The 20470-nt window shown below is 37.2% G+C and overlaps 1 protein-coding gene across 13 annotated transcripts in view; it reads left to right on the top strand.

Annotated features, from left to right (window-relative positions):
• The window catches only part of RABGAP1L (RAB GTPase activating protein 1 like), a 434830-nt gene that overhangs the window by 238204 nt on the left and 176156 nt on the right, over positions 1 to 20470 (top strand). For 10 of the 13 annotated variants that reach the window (XR_004973243.1, XM_036342969.1, XM_036342966.1 and 7 more), the window contains one exon: positions 17859 to 17972. Coding sequence is in view for 8 of the 13 variants with exons in the window: in XM_036342969.1 (XP_036198862.1) it covers positions 17859 to 17972 (114 nt within the window). In the remaining 5 variants the exon portion in view is untranslated. Of the gene's footprint in view, positions 1 to 3071; positions 3133 to 11078; positions 11204 to 15543; positions 15648 to 17858; positions 17973 to 20470 lie in introns of those variants that run through there. The other 3 variants (XM_036342973.1, XM_036342972.1, XM_036342974.1) reach the window with 3 other exon arrangements.

Genomic DNA, 20470 nt, shown 5'->3' with positions numbered 1-20470 from the left:
TTGCTAAGAGAGTAGATCTTAAAAGTTTCTTATCATCATAAGAGAGAGAAAAAAAAGGAAGGTACAGTTAGCTCTCAGAAGCTGTCTGTTTCACACAATATGAGCACTGAAAAATATCCCTTGTACTTGATAATTCAGATGTCAGTGTAACCCTATGAGCAGCTATGGTGGAGTGCTGAGGGTAGAATTTAAATGAGGGTTTCTTTCACAATGGGATGGACAGACCTTTTTTTCTTTAATTGTTTTTCTGTCTTAATACTAAAACTTTGTTCTTTAAACCTAAGCATGGTGCTTCATTTTTTAAAAGTTGCATGTGCTTTAATCAAGGTTAGTTTTTCTTTTTATAACCCAAAATAGCAATGCAAACTATAGCACACACAAAAAAGGATTTATATTGAATTCCCCTTATAAAGTCAAGAAAATTTCTTTTACCACACCCTTAGCTCTTATATTTCCCAAGTGCTTTTAAAAAGAAATGCTATTTAAAAAGTGACTATCTTACCCTAGGAAGATTTCATATCATCTAGCTCAGCAGTTACACTTTGTGCTGTAGTCATTGAAGGTAGTCAGATGTAATGCAGGCCTATTGATCAGAATTTGGATCATTATGTCATTATCCTGTATCTGTATTTAGAGCCCATCTTTGACAATTCTACCTCTTGGTTGCCCTAAAAATTCCTTTCCAACGGAGTCAGATGCTCTCTTTTTCCTGCTCATTTGCATATCCTAGGAAGTGAGAAGTTTCAGGGCTCTTTGAAAGTCTAGTATGTTCTAGTAAATTCTACCCTCGGTGGTGGTCAATCTTTTTGACCATCCCCATACATACCTCTATGTTTGTCTGTCAGATGCAGATGTTTTCAGAAATGATTCTGTGAGGTGCACTGTGGGATTTACTAGTTCTTTGTTCTTTTTTATTTTGATTATGGTCCACAATAGTGAGCATTAGGTCATAATCGTTCAGTAATAGAGATTTAAAGTTCCCACGGAGAAGCTCCAAGGATGGCCATATATTTGCTACCCCAGTCTGTTCACCATGACTTCATGTTAGAAGTTCTGGGTAGGATCTGGCTGCCTGGTACCATCAGGAGGCAGCAAGAATTGCCCAACTTCCAAATGCTCTTGTGCTATAGGAAGAGGCAAAATAATTTCAGACTTAATACTATCCACCATGAATTGCATGCTTCCTGTGTGTCAATTGGCATATGTAATACCTTATGTAACACAGTTTTGAAAATTAGAATTAGCATCACCATTTTAGTGGGAGAGTAGTGATAATGAGAAAGTCGAAGTTCAGAGAGGTGAGTAACCTGTCCATTACCTAGTTTGTAGGTAGCTTTAAAGCCCATTTTCCCCTCTACCATATGGTCTCTGAAAAGAGTATACCACTGTGAAGGATGTTTTGTGTGCCCTTCTTTATTGTGCCCAAAGGAGAATGAGAGACCTGGAAAAAAGCAAGGGCCCAAATTGGATTTTGTTAATCTAGCCTGGGAGCATTCTCACTGCTTAGAGAACTCAGGCAGTGCTTTCTCAATACAAGGTTAATTAAGATTTGCTTCCATAATTTTTGTCAGTCCCGGGAGCAGAAATTATCTCTGAGATTTGCACAACCTTCTGTGAAGCACTTTGAAGCCAAAGTCTAGAGAAAAGACTTTGAAGACCATGCCCCAACTTGTGCTTTTTACTGGTGTTTATCTCTTGGCCCAGGGTAGTCAATTATATCCATATGGAAGCATGGCTAAGAAATATTATTCTTGGTAATGAGTTTAGCCACTTTGCAAGAAACCTTGTCATCTCAGAAGACTGGTGGACGAGACAAAAGCATCAGTGGTCATTCTGTGTAACGTGTGTTCCTAGGGCCAGAATTTAACTCAACTTACACAGTCAAAGGCTGGTTTTGAGAACTTCATTTCCATCCCTCTCACCTCCTCCCTGTTTTCACTCTCCCACTCAAAAGACATTTTTTCTAACCCCCTACAAAGAGAAAAGTTTATGATGAAGGGACTGAAGTGTGGCTTTGGAGTTAAAATCTATTTCTGCACTGTCTAGTATGGCAGCCACTAGCCACCTGTACTGTCAAGCACTTGAAATGTGGCAGATCAGCACTTGACATGTGTGGAAAGTATAACAAATTTCATACCAGATTTCAGAAACTTGAGTCTGTTTCTGTTCTGCTTGATTGTTTATCTTGGTTTTTTTAAAAGATTCAATTCTTGATAGGTATGTATTTATAGCCATTTTATTGTTTATATTTTGATCCTTTCCCCCCCCCTCTTCTTCTTAAAGAAGACCCTTTAACATTTCATGTAATACTGGTTTGGTGGTGAACTCCTTTAGCTTATTCTTGTCTGGGGAGTTCTTTTTATGTTATTGGAATGATCACTTAGTAAGTTATGTAATATCTACTCACTGGGGTGTACACCTAAAACTAATATAATATTGTATGTCAATGGTAATTGAAAAATAAAAAGTGATATAAGAAACAGTATGAAAATGTAAAATGTTTTGTTAATTTTTAATATTGATTACATGTTGAGATGATAATATTTCAGATTTATTGGGTTAAATAAAATACGTTACTAAAATTAACTTCCCCTACTCTTTTAATGTGGCTACACAAAAATTTAAAATTATAAATGTGGCTTGCATTTGTGGCTCACATTATATATATTTTTGGACAGCATTGATTCTAGACCAATAGTACAGCCACCTTACCCAGCCTACCTTTGAATTATGGCCCATTATCTAATATCCCTAAGAGGGCTAGATTTGTCCAGTCTTTTCTTCCGATCCTGTCTGCTTCCCTACCCTGCTTGAAATGAGTATTCCATTGTTTACTGGACAGGTAGGACACATAGAAGAAAATCAGCAAGTTTACCCAATTGGAGGTGAGGACAGATGGTCTTATTGGATAGAATGGGGGCAGTAGGTTGGTGGGGCCCAGAAGCAATGGATTGGCTGAGGATATTTCCTGAAGCAAGTTTTAGATTGTTCCCATTGTGAGTATTTTAGTGATTTTGATTATGATTGAAATATAAAATTTTCCCAAGATAATTGTGTTCCTTATTTTTCAGTGCCCCTGGTTTGCCTAGTTACAGTCTGTGTGGTTTATCTTCAGAGACCACCAAACCCTTGGTGAGTCCAGGCCTAGGGGTGAGATGGCAGACTGTGAATCCCTGAGAGGTGGGGACTAAGCTCCTGCTGTGGTTAGTGGTTACTGCCGAAAAGATGAAAGTAGCTAATAAGAATTGTTTAAAAGGAAGTGGACTCTCGAGTGTGTGTGTGTATGTGGGTGTGTTAAAGAAATTTCTGTTTAAATTGTTTTCAACTGAAAATCCTCTTTTCTTTTTCTTTTAAATCCTTTTTTATTTCTCAATTACAGTTGACCTACAATATTATATATCTCACACACATCTGACACCATACATAGTTATTAGAATATTATTGACTATATCCCCTATGCTGTACTTTACATCCCCATGACTATTCTGTAATTACCAATTTGTACTTCTTAATCCCTTCACCTTTTAAAAATTGTTTTCAATAGAAAATTCTCCATTTTAAAGAGTGCAGTATGGGAAGAAAAATCATATTTTTTCAGTTACTAGGAATTTACAGTGCAATCAACGAAAGACTAACAGTTTGTTTTAAAATGCCTATTATAATCAGGTACTGCAGTGTCTGCTAGTTACTTAGTTAATGAAGTGTCAATGAAAAATTTAAAACACTTCAGAAAAATAACTAAGAATATTTAAATGTAGGTGCATTTATTTACTTTGAAATGTTAATTAAAATGTATTTAAAATATGCAACCCGTAAACTTTTATTTTACCCGAATTGGCAATTATATACAAATGTTGCTTGTCCTCAGGACACCACACTCACCATTTCTTTCAAGTTGTGTCCTGATACTTCTTCATATCTTACCATGTAAATACCAGAGCAATAAATGGTCATTTGAAGCCTTAGGTCCTAAGACATGGCATAGTACTAAAATCTCTGGTATAAGTTAATGTCATTATGCTAATATTTAAGCCTCTTTCTCTGTGACCAGAAAAGTTTTCAGATGTTAATTGATTGCTCTTTATTTGGCATTTGAACAGAGGAGAGTTAACTAAGTAAACATTCTCAGCATCTTTCTCTTTTATTCACTAGGAGGAATCTCTCTCTCTGTTCCCTGCCTTCAGGTCTTCAGGGACCTCAGATCAGTCTGCTAGATCTTAATTTGATCTTATTTTCTAGGCCATCAATTCAATTTTTCTGTGCCTCACAGGCTTGGTATCCTCCCTAATAATGTGACTGTCCATTGTTATCTAGATGTCCTCATTTTTCTCTCCGTTGTTTTTTTTTTAGTTTAGAACAGATCTTTCTGATTCTATTCATAGTAATATCTATGGATTTTAACTAATATTTGCTCATTTTTATTAAGTAAATTTAGTATAGCTTGCTTGAGAAATCAGATGTGACTAATTTAAATAAAAAATGGTGCCTTTCAGACAAAAGTATTTAATAACAACTGAAAAAAATTATGTATGAAGAGTACTCAGAAATTGATTTTCCCAATACTGTGATATTAGTAATCTGGATAAGGTTTCCAGATTTAGCAAATAAAACTGTAGGACAAATCTTAAATTTGAATTTCAGATGAACAAAAACTAATTTTTAAATATAAGTATGGCCCTGGCTAGGTGGCTGAGTTGGTTGGAGTGGCATCTCATACACAGAAAGTTGGTGGGTTCAATTCCTGGTCAGAGCACATACCTAGGTTTCAGGTTCAGTCCCTAGTTGGGCATGTACAGAAGGCAACTGATTGATTTCCCTCTCTCACATTGATGCTCCTCTCTCTCTTCTTTCCCAAATCAATGAAAGGCATATCCTTGGGTGGGGTGGGGGGGATTTAAAAATATATATATATATATTTTATTGATTTTTTACAGAGAGGAAAGGAGAGGGATAGAGAGTTAGAAACATCGATGAGAGAGAAACATCTATCAGCTGCCTCCTGCACACCTCCTACTGAGGATGTGCCGGCAACCAAGGTACATGCCCTTAACTGGGATCGAACCTGGGACCCTTCAGTTCGCAGGTCGACGCTCTATCCACTGAGCCAAACCAGCTAGGGCTGGGGGGGGGGGGCAGGGGGAGCGGGGGGCGGGCGGAGGAGGGAAGAGGAGGTTGTTAAATGTAAGTATGTGCCATGCATTTAACTGGGCATCCTTTATGTTATCTGGGAACCATAAAGCTGGGGTGAAGCATAGTAGCTTTTAACCCTTGTAGAATTATAAAATTGCAAGATAACTAAAGCCCACATTATAGTTGAGCATATTGAATTGCATTCATTTTCTATATAGGGCACTTATTCTTATAGTAGTGTCCTACTTGAATTCTTTGGTAAGATACGAATAAAAACTAGCAAGCGTTCTACACATGAAATATTATTGTGCCCTCCACCCTCCAGTGTCATTCTTTCCCTTCAACTCTGACTTTGCTGCATTTCCTTGATTCTCCCAGGGGCAGGTGTCACAGTACCTGCTGTCACGGTTAGAGCCAGAACACTCCTCTTGTCTCACTTATGCCATCCATCTCCATCTCTCCCTGACTTTCAAAGGTTGCCGCTGTTCCCCTCCTGGTTAAGGCAGAGGTGTCTTGACTGACACTCAGGATCATAATGCTGTATTTTAGTTGTTTTAAGAATTAAAGTCAGCCTCATTCCTTCCCTCTCCCAGTGGCTCTCAGAATTGCTGCATGTGGGATAGGTTCTCTGGATCACGCTACCCCGTTATACTTCAGGGCTGCCTCATTTGCCATTATGATTTTAACCACAATATCACAGACATAGCAAGAAATACTGACTTGGAGGAGTGCTGTTATCAGTGGCTTCTTTGCTAATTGCAGCACTACACATCTTCATAAAACATTTTAGCCTATGCTGGGTTGAAGGTAGATTTAGCAAAGGTTGTTACAAAGTGTTTTCTGTTTATACATGATAAATCCATGTAAAGGCTTCTTTGGTTTTTCTTTCCTGTACATCAGGAAGTTAGCATTATGAACTAAATTGTGCTGACTTGCTCCAAGGTTACCTCCAAGTAACCACTGGCAAAACAGTGTTGTGAACAAAGGGACCATCTTTTTCTTGTAGGTAAAATGTTGTGAATTGTGGTGAAAATAATATTAGTTATTTTCATATTGTGAACGACATATCCATTATACCTAATTACCATGCAACATAGGAACCATTATGTATATATAACAGGATCAATCACTCAAAGCTTTGGAGAAATGGGAGAGTGTTTATTTGCAGAACCAGGCCTATAGAAACAAGCAATGCCAGACGAATGCCTGGAAGGAAGCCTGCTTCTAGCCCCGCTAGCCACCAAATCAAGTCCAAGTACCTTCCACAAATGGCAACCTAATACATGAGAAATAAGTGGGGTTACTTGTTTCTTAGTATTTTCTTTCCCTTTATTATAAATTCAGACTTTAGGACTGGTTGGGCAGAAATTAATTGGAGAACTTATGTGCATATGTACATAGCCCATGACACAGACAGTAGTGTGGTGAAGGCTTGGAAGGAGTGGGTCGGAGATGGAGAGGTCCATAGGGGAAAAAGGGAGACATTTGGTTTGTTTGTTTTTTAAATATATTTTTATTGATTTCAGAGAGGAAGGGAGAGAGAGATAGAAACATCAATGATAAGAGAATCATTGATAGGTTGCCTCCTACACACCCCTACCGGGATCAAGCCCACAGTCCAGGCATATGCCCTGACCTGGATTCAAATCCTGATCTCCTGGTTCACAGGTCAACGCTCAACCACTGAGCCATGCTAGCTGGGCAAAAAAGGGGGACATTTGTAATACTTTCAACAATAAAGATAAATTTTAAAAAAAAATTCAGACTTTAAATATCCCCTCTTAGCAACTGGGATATGTTTGAAAAAAATTGCATAAAAATCTGTGGCCCTTATAACATTTAAATTCATATATTGATGTTATGTGATAAGTTTATGCCAAATAATTATTTTATAACAATAAATAAAATGGCATCAGAAAAAAAATAAATTCATATATTAATTAAATGGTTGGGGGTGGTATTTCAGAAGTGAGAAAGACCACAACCATAAACTGTTTCTATTTCTATATTTTTCTAGTGCTGGTTTTATAGAACCTAAATAACTATTCAAAATATAAGAAAAATCCTTTTTTCATGAGTATCTTCTAGTCTTATGAAGTAGAAAATAAGATGTTAGTCTTTATTAATTTATTACTCCCAGAGTGTCCTAATATAAAAAAAAGAGGAGCATTTTTTTTTCTGATTTAACTTGGCATTAAAGACCCTGAGCCTATTAAATGCTATAATACAGTGGTACAATAAAGAGGAAGGAATTTCCTGATTCTTGCCTAACCTTGACCTCAATCTACTACTTTAAGCTATTTCACTGAGAAAGAGTTAACATGTAAACTGTGAAGTAATTTCCTTCTAGCAGGGTTTTAACACATTATGTGATTTATTTCACTTTTAAAAGACTGATTTTAAAATAATATGGAATTTGAATATATTCTTATCTTTTTTTTACTTTTCATATAAAACGAAGTAAAACTCAGAAAACCCCAGCTTTCTGTAATAACGACTTTTGGCAATTCCAATAGCAGTAGAATTTCTGATTTCTATTTTAAGATGGAAACCCATTTCATTTTTCCCCTTGTAGTTTATATAACATCATGGTATACCTTTTACTGTGAAATTTTGATTTAGAAATCTCTGAGTCTTTGTCATCATCTTAGATTTTGTTGCAAATTATTTCCTTTTGCTAATGTTCTTGATTAAATGAGGTCCGAAAAGCATTTAAAACTCAAAGCAAAAAATGATAAACTTTGGGTCTCTTCATCATAGGAAGTATATGCTTACCATGCCTACTTCTCTTATTCTATTTATTGAGCATCCATTTACTAAGCACATGTAAAGGCTCAGGAACCAGGGAAACAAAGATAAATATACTGATCATTATACACTTAGAGGTGACAATCCAATGAGGATATTCAGATATGGGTACCATTTAATTAAAAGAGCAGAGATGGGAGTGGAAGTTCATCCCATTGAGAGTGAGAATATAAAAAGGACACCTGATTATATGGAAAATTCTGAATTGAGTTTTTGATTTGTTAAGTTTAGATGTGGAATGATAGCTCTCTAAGACTAATAGTTCCCAAGTAACAATTTATAAACTTTTGCTGGCAATTTAAATTTGTAATAGCTTCTCAGATGATTCCGATCATTAGTAAGGTTTAGAATCTACATTAGTAAAGATTAGGAGAGAGAAGACAGATGGTAGCAGAAGTCATAGGAATGGGTATGATTTCCCAGGGACAGCAAGGAGGGTGCACAAAGAACAAGGCTGTGGTTGTAACACCATCCCATGAGGAGTAGGCAGAGGAAGAATCAGCAAAGAAACTGAATAGGAATATACAGTGTCAGGAGCTGGAAGATATATCTACCTAAATCTCCCAAGTCTTAGAATAGTAATATCATTTTTTAATCCATAACAGAGAAAAAAGGTGTAAAATAAAAATCTTTAGGTTTACACTCATGCTTTGGCTTTATTCCAAAAAGGATTAGTCACGTTGCAAATGTACCCTATGCAAAAGGTTTCTTCTACTTCCAGAGAAATCTGTTGGAGAAACGCAAATGGACAATCATCTTACATATAGAAAAATAAACAAAGTAGAGTATCAGAAAATAAAGTTCTAATATTAGCCAGGATTTGTAAAACAAAAAACAAACAAACAAACAAACAAAGCCCTATTGGACACTTACTAGATGCAATTAAAGCATTCAGTTTATCAAAATGACCTTTAGAATTGAGAACTAGAACTATTATAGTCTCTCAGGAAGAAACCCTTCTGTTCTTAGCACTTCCCATTTTTTGGTTGTTATTATTGTTGTGGTGATCAGTGCATTCTCAACTTCTAGATGAGTAAAAACTGATGTTAATGGAAACATATACTGTTATAAAAAGAACAAAATGGCAGGTATATAACCTGACTTGATAAAAAAAATTAATTGCCTTTTCCAAAACCCACATTCTAGTACAGAGTAACTTTATTGGTCCTGTAGGATTTAAAAAATATACACATTATTGGCATTACTGCCCATGTGCCTGACCTTTGGACCCCAGCTTCTCACAGATCGGACTAACACTGCATGGCCCCAAACCCCATCATATCATTAGACTATGGGGTGGCCAAGGCCCACATGCGCAAACCTTCTTTCAGGCATGAAATTTCAAGGGCCTAGAGATCGCCTTCTAGTAGCCAGTGAGAAAGGCCAGCCCTCTTTTTGGATAAAGTTAATTCCTCACTGTGTACCAATTCTTTCCCCAAATTGTGATCAGAAAGACCATAGCAAAGAAACAGCTCCTTCCTGTCTATAGGATTAAGTTAAAACATCTTCATTCAAGATTATCTTTGCACATTCTAGATCCCACTCAACTTACCCCATTATGAATTCCCTCCTGTGGTCAGAGTCTGTCTCCTAGGCATGCCAAGTGCTCTCCTGCTTTGGGTCTCTGCTCACACCATACTTGTTGTCAAAGAATTCTCTTGAGATCTTTCAATTTTGTTGAGCCCATGTTGTCTGCAATACTCAGCCCAGTCCCCAGCTCCTGTAGAAGGCCATTTTCACCACTTCAGCCCTTTTGCAATCACTTTATCTCCTGAATTCCTGTAGCTGCCATTGTCTCTATTACTTACTTGGCTGATAGCATGTTTCCTTCCATTGGGATTTAAAACTATATTTTGCCTTTAGAAATAGATCATAACCTCTTGCAATGTAGGAACAGTATTGTCTATATCCCATGCTTTTTTGATCCCGTAGATCCTCATACAGTGTATTGCACATGGCAAGTGTTAGCTAAATTTTGAATGGTAAGCTTTCATGTAAACATGTTCCACTAGGAGCCCATTATTCAAATATATGAATTAAAACATCTCTTAATTCATCTAAATTACAATTATAAATTTTGGCGGAAGCCATGTTAATTTAGGATAGCATCGGAATCACGTTTGGTAATTCATTGGAGTCATCTGCAAAGATAAAGGTCAGCAAAGTGCTGCAAAAGTCTAGAAACATATTGCCATTCCACTCCCCACCTCAGGGCTTTTACATATGCGTTCCCCTTTGCCAGTAATGCTCTTTGTCTGAATATTTGAACCCTCATCTAAAGAGAGGCAAAACCACCATACCTAAAATATCAGACCTCTCCTTGCTATCTCTTTACCTTGATTTTTGTTCATCATACTTTTCACTAACCAGTATTACATGCTTGCTTTTTAAATATATTTTCCCCAACTATTAGAATATAAGCTCCATAAGGAAGACATTGTCTTGCTGACAATATCTTCTGCACCTAAAACAGAGCCTGATTCTTAGTACTATGCAGCAAATAGAAAATATAACTGAGCTCCAAGAATTTCTTTTTTTTTTTAATATATTTTATTGATTTTCTACAGAGAGGAAGGGAGAGAGATAGAGAGTTAGAAACATCGATCAGCTGCCTCCTGCACATCTCCTACTGGGGATGTGCCCGCAACCCAGGTACATGCCCTTGGCCGGAATCGAACCTGGGACCCTTCAGTCCGCAGGCCGACGCTCTATCCGCTGAGCCAAACCGGTTTCGGCTAGCTCCAAGAATTTCAAAGAGAAAGATCTAAAGTGATTGGAGTGGTAGAGTGCTTTCTAAAACGATTGAAAATTATCCAGCCTGTAAAAACAATAATGAGGTATATACATGGTCAAAGTTAATAAAATTATAAAATGTAATAATGAGATAAAAATAAGCATGTTTTTCAAATGCTGGTTATCAGAGACATTCTTTAAAATTTTGTGGACAAATGAATGTTTTGTTCTTTTTACACAGTGGGTAGTAAATATGGAGTTGTTAAAATGTTTATTTCAAAAAGGTTTAAAGGGCTGCTTTGAGAAAAATCATAAAGCAAAGTTGTAAATGCATCTCACTTTGGAAAGTAACAGTATGGAGTATAGTTATTGTGCTCATTCTAACAGGCGTTGGAGGGTTTATCAATCGCTGTCCATTGGTAGGAATTTCGAATACTGCCAAGTGTCCCAAATGAACCTTTATTTGGGGACAATGAGTGATCAGCAACCCTGGGAAGGAGGTCATGTCCAAATATGGCCATAGATGCATCTGGTAGGTATATTTGGAGTCTAAAGGTAATCCCAGATAGTCATCATAGAGAGTCATCTGTAGCTCTGACCTAGATTTCCTAGGAGCTCAGTGAAATTCAGACTGGGCTTCAATGCTTCTTAATTTCCGGGTCCAAAAGGAATCCTTTGTTCTATTTAAACCTTTCCCACTCCAGTCCCACACTTCCTTCAGGATCAAGGTATCTATCATGAATATTTACTGGTCTTGTAAGTACACTTCCCTCTCTCCCCTCCCTTTCCCTGCCCTTAGGCTTCACTGTTGCTACTCTACCTGAAGAGATTTCCTAGAAGGTGAGACCAGAATACGGCTTGTGTTTTTGACCTTCATGTCAGGCTTTGATTCTGAGACATTTGGGAACATCTGTGTCCAGTGCCCTCAGAACAGCTTGCTCACAATATGAGATAGTTGGCGTTAATTTTATTGCTTCCATATTACCCCATTTATGCTACGGCTCCCCCCCCCCTCCCCGTCTCCCCCCCCCCCCCCCCGCCCATATTCAAGAAAGGAAGACTGGCAGTGATCCAACCTTTATGTGTTCCTGTTTCCAGATCCTGATTTTAGTAGCACATTTGAAACTGGATACACTTTTACATTTTCTCCTTTCATCTCTGCCTCTTTGGATTTTTGGCAAACATCAAGGCAAATCAATCAGACCCACCACTGCACACCCATCTGCTTTCAGGGATATGCAGGCTGACCAGTTTGTGATGTTTACCCTAGATCTAGCTCCAACACAGAACTAAAGGAGGATCCCTGTGGAGGAAGGATAGATAGAAGGCACGTTCTAAGGTCAAATGTTTTAAGCTCTGAATCATTTATCTGCTGTCGGGCGGTGGCGAGGCGAGCTCTACACTGGCATTTTTAGTGACACTGACAAGATGGCATGGGACTTCTAAAGTTGAAATGATTTTGTCAAAGATGAAAAGTGAAAATGCAGTTCTTCTATGGATTTGACAATAGAGATTGATAAAAAAAAAAAAAAAAAAAAAAAAAAAGATGCTGTCGTAGAAATGTAGCAAATCAAGGTCCAGTCAAGGTGTTCATTTATCAGGACATTACTTCTACACCTCACCTGGCACTAAGGTCACATGTGAAAACTGCCATCCTCACTAAAATACCTTTCCTGCTGTTGACAGCCCAGAAATTGTTTCATAAAAAATACTAGGCTATGGCCATCCACACTTGTCTTCCTAATACTTGATGACACGTGAATGCTGTGTTCATTTCTTGCTCACAACAAGCATGTAAGTGATGATTCTTTTCAAATAGGAATTAAGAGGATTCCAGACTATGAGGCTATATACATTATATTGGAAGAACAGCTCATGTAATACCCTTGGTAATAGTTTTAAATTGAACCCACTTACAATGATCAAAAGTTAATCGAGCTGCTCTCATCATATCTCTTGGAGATGGTTTTAGTCTGATCTTTAGCCAGCTGGATTATGTCCTCTGTTGGACCATAGATTTTTTTTTGCACTGGAGATCAGCATCTTTTTTGAAGATTTTTAGTATTATTATCTAGTTGTTTGGAAATTAAAGAAAATCCTTAAAAGGTTAACTAAGTATAAATGTATCTGGTGGTAGTGTCAGGGGTGGAGGGAATAAAACTCAACTTTTAAGACTTTCTTCCAAATCTTTCCCCACTACTCCTAATTTCTGATCTGAGTCAGCTTTTGTGTGTGACCTAACCGGACCCCTCCTTAGGCACAATAGAAGGCCATCTTAAGGACTTTGTTTGCCAGCTAGGTTACATTCTTGGTGGTAACAGTCCAAAAGGGACGCATGCAATCGTGACAATGGCATTTGTCCTCTCCATAACTATGACTTTACCCTTTGCTTGATCCTCTGAAGCTAAAGTCATGATACTAAAGTGGTAGCTGCTCTGGCAAATTTAGCTTCCACTTTACCCTCTCCTTCCCATCCTCCTTCTGAGCTTGTGTACGTCTTTCTTTATTGCATGGACATATGCAAGACTGGAGCCAGAGTGTCTGTCAGTTGATAAAAACATCACTTTATTCAAATAATTGTTCACTTTTGCTTTTATTCATGGATTAATAGAAACAAGGATAATTTAGGACACATAACATACAGGACAAGAAATTCAGAACAGGGCATGTATGCATTATGTCATCATGCTCAAAATTCTAAGGAAATTGGTTTCATAATCATGTTCATGATATCCAAAGAACAGTTATTTACTTTATTATTTAGTGTGTACAAATACAGAAAGATGTCTAAAATGTATGTTCACCAAAATATTTAAACAGTTAAATGTGATTCTTGGGGAAAGGGGGAATAATAATTATTTTCATTTTTTTCTTTCTCTAGTACTCAGTTTATAATAAGCAGTGTACTAAACACTGTGTACACATTATTTTATTCTAAACGACATGAATTTGGTGTTATCCCATTTTACATATGAGGAAACTAATGCTAAGTGAGATTAAATAAGTTGTCAGGTTTCATAGGTATCAAGTAGGGTAGCCAGAAATAGAACCAATGAGCTCCTCTGGCTCCAAACGCCAGTAATCCACCATCATGGCCTGAGGATCAGAATGCGAGATGCATTTACAGGAAAGTAAATGCTGGGTCAAGTTGTCAGTCTCTGGATACGGGGGAAGTAGCTGCTCATGAAGGAGTGACTTCCCTCTTTTCATTCTGAACATGGTTGGCAGGACTCTGCTTTTAATAGAAACAAGGACTCTGCTCAGAAGGAGGAAGGGAAGGAGACTCTTCTCATGGGGACCCTCCAAGAAAATGACCTCATATCAGTTTTGGTTGTGCTCTACAATGTTTTTAGCCATCCTATATAATAAAAGCCTAATGTGCTAAGTGGCTGGTCATCCGGCCATCCATTCAACCGATCAAAGCGAAATATGCTAATGATAGTCTAAGGCCACTCAACTGCTCGCTATGACATGCAATGACCACCAGGGGGCAGATGCTCTGACCCGTAGGTTAGCTTGCTGCTGGGGTCCGGCTGATTGGGGCTGAGAGTGAAAGGCTGGACATGCCCTGGAGCCCTCCTACAGTCCCTCCCTGGCTGGCCAACCTCCCGTGTCCCTCCCCAGTCCCTATCGTGCACCAGTGGGGTCCCTCGGCTTGGCCTGTGCCCTCTTGCAATCTGGGACCCCTTGGGATGGCGGAGAGCCGGTTTTGGCCTGATCCTGCAAGCATAAAAGGCTAATATGCAAATAGACCGAACGGTGGAATGACTGGTCACTATGACGTGCACTGACCACCAGGAAGACAGTCGATGCAGGAGCTGCCCCCTGGTGGTCAGTGAAAGTCATAGCGACCGGTCATTCCACTGTTCGGTCTATTTGCATATTACCCTTTTATCATAGGATGGTGAATTATTTGGCCTCTTTTTTTGTCCTTTCTATACATTTTACTTTTTGTAAAAATGACACACATAATTTGAATAAGACTAAAAAGAAAGTAATGAATATCAAAGAGAACAGTTGTTTTATTCTTCTTTGAGAGTTAGGTTTGGTGACTCCCTGTCTCTAATATTTGTTGAATGGGTGAGGGAGTGAATGAATTTGGGGAATTAGGGGAATTAGGTCTGGATTCCTGAATATATATATATATATATATATATATATATATATATATATATATTCCCCCCCACACACACACACATACATACACATACACATACATACGTACTGTTCCTGCTCTCAACAATATGGGTAATTAGCTTTAGCTTAAAAAATGATTATTTTTCTAGTCTAGTACACAATTTCATTCATTTTAGTCTATACAGACTCATAAGAGTCTACTGTATATCTTGACCTTTACTTCCAATGAACAATGTAACAATAGTTATTTAGTTTATAAAGTGAAGTTCCAGAAATTATTCCCTTAGAAACTGAGATCAATATGTAGGAAGAAAACTCTAGAAGCACACAAGTGCAGAAAGTATTTAAAGGTAACCCTAGAAAGGGAAAGTTTATTAAGTAAGGAAAAGTTTATGAATTGTAATTTCATTTGATTTTTTGCCTCTTTAAAAAACAACAAGGAAGATTCACATATGCATAGAAAGAAATTACTCAATCTTAAGCAAAATTACTTTCTTGAAATTGCTGATCAGTTTCCCTTTTACTTAATCAGACTGTTTGTACCATTTAGACACAGCATGATGCCAAATAGTAGGCAGTTACTAGGGAATATAGTTCAATGATTTCTCTCTTTAACATCTTGAAAGCTGCTAAAAAGAGTTATCCACTCGGCATATGTTTGCTCTTGAAATAGTCCAGCAACGGTAGTGATAACATTTTCATTGGTTATCTTTTCAATTAGTTTGTAAGTGGAAACGATTACTGTGGAAAGAGAACCCTTCTCTTGGAAAACACCTGGACAGTGAAAACTTTCTTCTACCTGGTACCAGACTCCCTCCTTCTTCTCTAGACCAGACCAAGTAAAACTTACATTTCATAGTGACTCTCTTTATACATTGCCTTCATATTCATCCACCTTGTTCAATGCCCACCTCACCCTAAAGTATTCTTTATCAGTAGAAACTGTCTTTACCTTGATAAATATAAACTTTCTATGTGTGCTTTTTCTTAAGTTATGCTATTTTTTTAAGTTTCATTTTTATTCAACTCGTAACATTCCATTCCTGTAAGCCATCAGAATTTTCTCTGGACTGATTTGCAATATGTTTGGTGTTTGCTAGCAAATGTGGAACTTTTCAGTCCGTGTCCTTTCTCTATGTGATAGAAGATCTAATTACCACCCAGCATGAAATAGCAGCTGAAATGAAAAAGGCAGCAAGACAAGGCACTGGCTTCACTTGAAGCCACACAGCTACTTCCTTTATGCACGTCTCAGCTAGAGAGCAAATGGAAATACCATTCATTAAAGTAACTCATATATTAAACATTCTTTTCCTCCCTGGATTTAAACTGAAAGGGGATTTGTTCAAATCTTTATGGAAGCAAGACATTAAACAAATATTTTTAATTTTCTGTGGTATTCATTAAGGTATCCTTAAATTATGTGAAATATTTCCATCATCAGGGTTGCTAGACATTGTCCCAACACATCTTCTTGACATGTAAACAGATAAAACTAACCATCTTTACAGAAATGAAATAAAATCAAGTGAATCATTAATCATTTTTTCATAAGGCTTAGAATTTTACTCAATTTGGAGCTTTAGGATTCTAAATCTGGAAAAAAATAACCATATATATATGTATATGTGTATGTATATGTATGTGTATATATATATATATATATATATATATATATATATATATATGTATATATATATCTTTTAAAAAGCATTTGTCATCTTAATATAGTAGTTTTGGGGCTTTTTATTTTCTGGAATAAGTTGGGGAATTAACCTCGCAGGGGGAAAAGATTGATAATATTTTACTTTTTTAAATTACTGTGGTTTGACTTTTCAGTTATTGTCCAAAATTACAAAGACAGATACCAGGTGGTATTGTGGGGTGTGGAGAAACACTCTTCCTACAGTTTGTATGTATTGGGCACAACTCTGGAGGGAAAGCAACTTTATCAAAAATGGAAATACTAGTAATGCCCTAGCCGGTTTGGCTCAGTGGCTATGGCCTGCAGACTGAAGGGTCTCGGGTTCGATTCCAGTCAAGGGCACATTCCCAGGGTTGCGGGCTCCGTTCCCAGTTGCGGGCATGCAGGAGGCAGCTGATCAATGATTCTTTCTCATCATTGATGTTTCTTTCACTCCCTCTCCCTTCTTCTCTGAAATCAATGGGAATATATTTTTTTAAAAAAGGAAATATGTATGTCTTTGACCTAGCAAGTCCACTTTTACGAACCTATTCTTGAACATATGGATACAAATGTTTCTAGTGATATTATTTGTAATATAAATAGAAAAAATGCAAAAACAATTATTATTAGGAGAATATTAAATAAATTATGATAGCCCTAGCTCAGTGATGGCGAACCTTTTGAGCTTGGTGTGTCAGCATTTTGAAAACCCTAACTTAACTCTGGTGCCGTGTCACATATATAAATTTTTTGATATTTGCAACCATAGTAAAACAAAGATTTATATTTTTGATATTTATTTTATATATTTAAATGCCATTTAACAAAGAAAAATCAACCAAAAAAATGAGTTTGCGTGTCACCTCTGACACGCGTGTCATAGGTTCGCCATCGTTGCCCTAGCTGGTATGGCTCAATTGTTCGGAGCATCATCTCATACATTGGAAGGTAGTGGGTTTGATTCCCAGTCAGGGCACATGCCCAGGTTGTGGGTGTGATCCCCGGTCAGGATGTGTATGGGAGGCAACCAATCAATATTTCTCTCTCTCTCTCTCTCTCTCTCTCTCTCTCTCTCTCTCTCTCTCTCTCTCTCTCCCTCTCTCTCTCAATAAATACATAAATAAATACATAAATAAGTAATGATATATCCATATCCAGTGTACCTCATTCTTTTAAGTAGCTGCTCTTAGAGAGAATGAAATACATTTGCATGTACTGATAAGGAATATTCCAGAGAGACTATGTTCTTGGGTAGAAGGCATTGATGGGAGGGGCATACTTTTTATGTGCTGTTTGAATTTTCTTTTACCATGTATATGTGTTAGCTTTCATAATTAAAAAGAAATTTCAATTTTTCTTTAAGGACTCCGCCCAGGAGAGTGTTATCACTCGAGACATTCATCGGACGTTCCCTGCACATGATTACTTTAAAGACACAGGAGGAGATGGCCAGGAATCGCTCTACAAGATCTGCAAGGTAGGGCCCTCGGCCTCAGGTTTTCTAATTGATTTTATAGACTATCTTTCAGGAACCCATCTGAAAGAGCTTGAGATTTCTTACCGTCTTCCTTTCTTATGTGCTCTGTGCATGTTCTCTGCTTTACATGGAAACTGCCAGACCCTCAGTCCTAGGTCCTGAGGTATCTTTTTGGCTGCGTTCAGTGCCAACTTGTGAGGAAGAGGCATGGTATAGCCTCAGTTTGGCTCTGCTGCAAACAAAAGGGAACAGAAGGTCCTCTTCAGGCCACTGCAGTAAACGCTCAGTGGAGTCCCCATCTCTCTGCCCTTCTGACAAGATAATGTGATAGTTGTCTCAATTTTTGACAGAAAGCAGGATTAAGAAGTATTGTGGCACCTGTTATTGATATAATCTGTGTTGTCACAGTGTTCGTCTTTGTGCAGTTTGTATGTCCCATTTTAAAATCTTTCTTCTCCTTCATGGGTGGTAGGCCTGGAAGAAAACTGTTTCCTAGCATTCAGTACATATGCTTGGGTACAAAATATTCTGTCTCTGTTAGTGGAGAATACTCATTAGAATATTATTCATTTCTCTAGGTCATATCAGAAATGCAGAATGACTTTTTTAGTCATTATAGGAAGTTAACTCCTCATATTGTCGATGCTAAGTGAGGCCAAAGACTCAAAATTATGAAAGCATTAAACAAAGTTGCCCCTTTCCTCACACTTAAGTTGCCCTACAATGTGTGATGGGTATACTCAGCATTATCCTCATCTACCATTGCGATAGAGATGAACAAACAGTGAACTATCCAAAAATCTTGTAAAAATATGGAGAAAAAGCAAACACTATGGCTAATTTGTAAGTTAGATAACCAGTTCCTGAATAATCAGATTTAGCCTTTTGAACATCAGAGATGAGCCAGTAGGTAATCGAAGTATACTCACATATCGACATCATTGTATATTTGCTGTTTTTTAAATGGTGCTTATAAAAACACTTGCCTGCATATGCTAACCAAGCAGGATTGATATTTAATTGTGCAAAGGGCTCAGCTTTCAGTAAAGTCATCCTTGCATGTTTGTGGGTTAGCCCTCCACTCACTCCTGTCTTGTTTAGTCTATATTGTCTTTTCTTATCTCCTGATGGCCTCATTTTTGAGGATTATAAATATATACACTGATCAGAAATCTATTTTTATATGGATGTATCATTCAGAACTAGAAGTGCATAAATAACTGAAAATCTGAGAATGTACTGATTTCTAGAAAGTGATACATCTTTTAGTTTTAAAAATGTCAAACCCATCCAACACCACAAAAAAAAATGTATAATGTATTTATTATATGCTTGTAACAGGAAAAGGTAATTATTAAAAATATTTTCTAACTATTTTGAAATTCTACAGGCTAATTAGCTTCTGGCTTGTGTAAGGCAGATATCAAAATGTATGCAGTTTCTAAGTTTATTTAGAAGGGCCTGGTTTACGGGATATAGAAGAACATTTTCCCCTTAGCGTTGAGTATGTTTTCAACCTATCAGTGACTTTTCCCTCAATTTTTCTCTGATTGATGCTTGATATTTTTTTCACATCACTAAACAGATGGCTCCATGCTTGCAGCCTCTGACTTAGTTTTACTCTATTGTACTAAAAACAATATTTGCCTCATTATGTAATATTTAGAGGGAAATATCTGAAAAATTACTAAACACAAAGATAAAAGTTAAACAGTTGGTAAATTTAAATACTTGCTACCCCTTGCTTTGGTATTACAGGCTAATAATCCAACCTTGAATTCATTAAAAAATATTCATTAGTAACTCACTCATGTAGCCATTTTACTAGATTTTTATCAATGTAGATTTTGAAACATAATTAGTTTTAAAAATTTATGTTTATTGTTGAAAGTATTACAGATGTTCCCTTTTTCCCCCCATTAACTCCCTCCTCCCCTCTCCGTTCCCCTCCCTAGACCTTCACTGCATTATTGTCTGTCCATGGCAATTAGACAGTTTTAAAAGCTGTTTTTGGGTAAAGAATATTATAAAAATGTAGCGCTAAGATACCTTAATTGCTGACTAAATTGCACTAAATTTTGTAAAAATTGCAGAGAACAAAGGAACCATATTAAAAACATTTCAAAATTAAAGATAGTAAATATAAATTGCTGAGGGTTGTGATATTGTACTAAAATAGGAATTACTTAAACATAAATTTACAACAGTCTTTGATAATGGAGGAGAGCAGAGATGAACATATCAGAAAATGTTTTAGAAACCAAAATTCACTGGAGTCCTACCATGAATTCCAGTCAAGTGCTCATAAAGGGAAGCTCAGGTGGTGGTGATAACTCACAAATTGCACAGCATACTTATGAAAAATTTAGACTTCAGTATTCTCAGGTTTGTACATCCTATTTCCTTTGCTTTTTGCATTCAGTTTGAACCATAGTCTTTCATTTTATGACCGCCCCATGTCCCCAAAAGCTATTGTGTGTGACTTTCAGGGCACAGAG

This window comes from Myotis myotis, unplaced genomic scaffold (assembly GCF_014108235.1).
Source record: "Myotis myotis isolate mMyoMyo1 unplaced genomic scaffold, mMyoMyo1.p scaffold_m19_p_18, whole genome shotgun sequence".
In the NCBI taxonomy this organism is placed as follows: domain Eukaryota; kingdom Metazoa; phylum Chordata; class Mammalia; order Chiroptera; family Vespertilionidae; genus Myotis; species Myotis myotis.
This window is presented reverse-complemented; position numbering and strand designations above follow the sequence as displayed.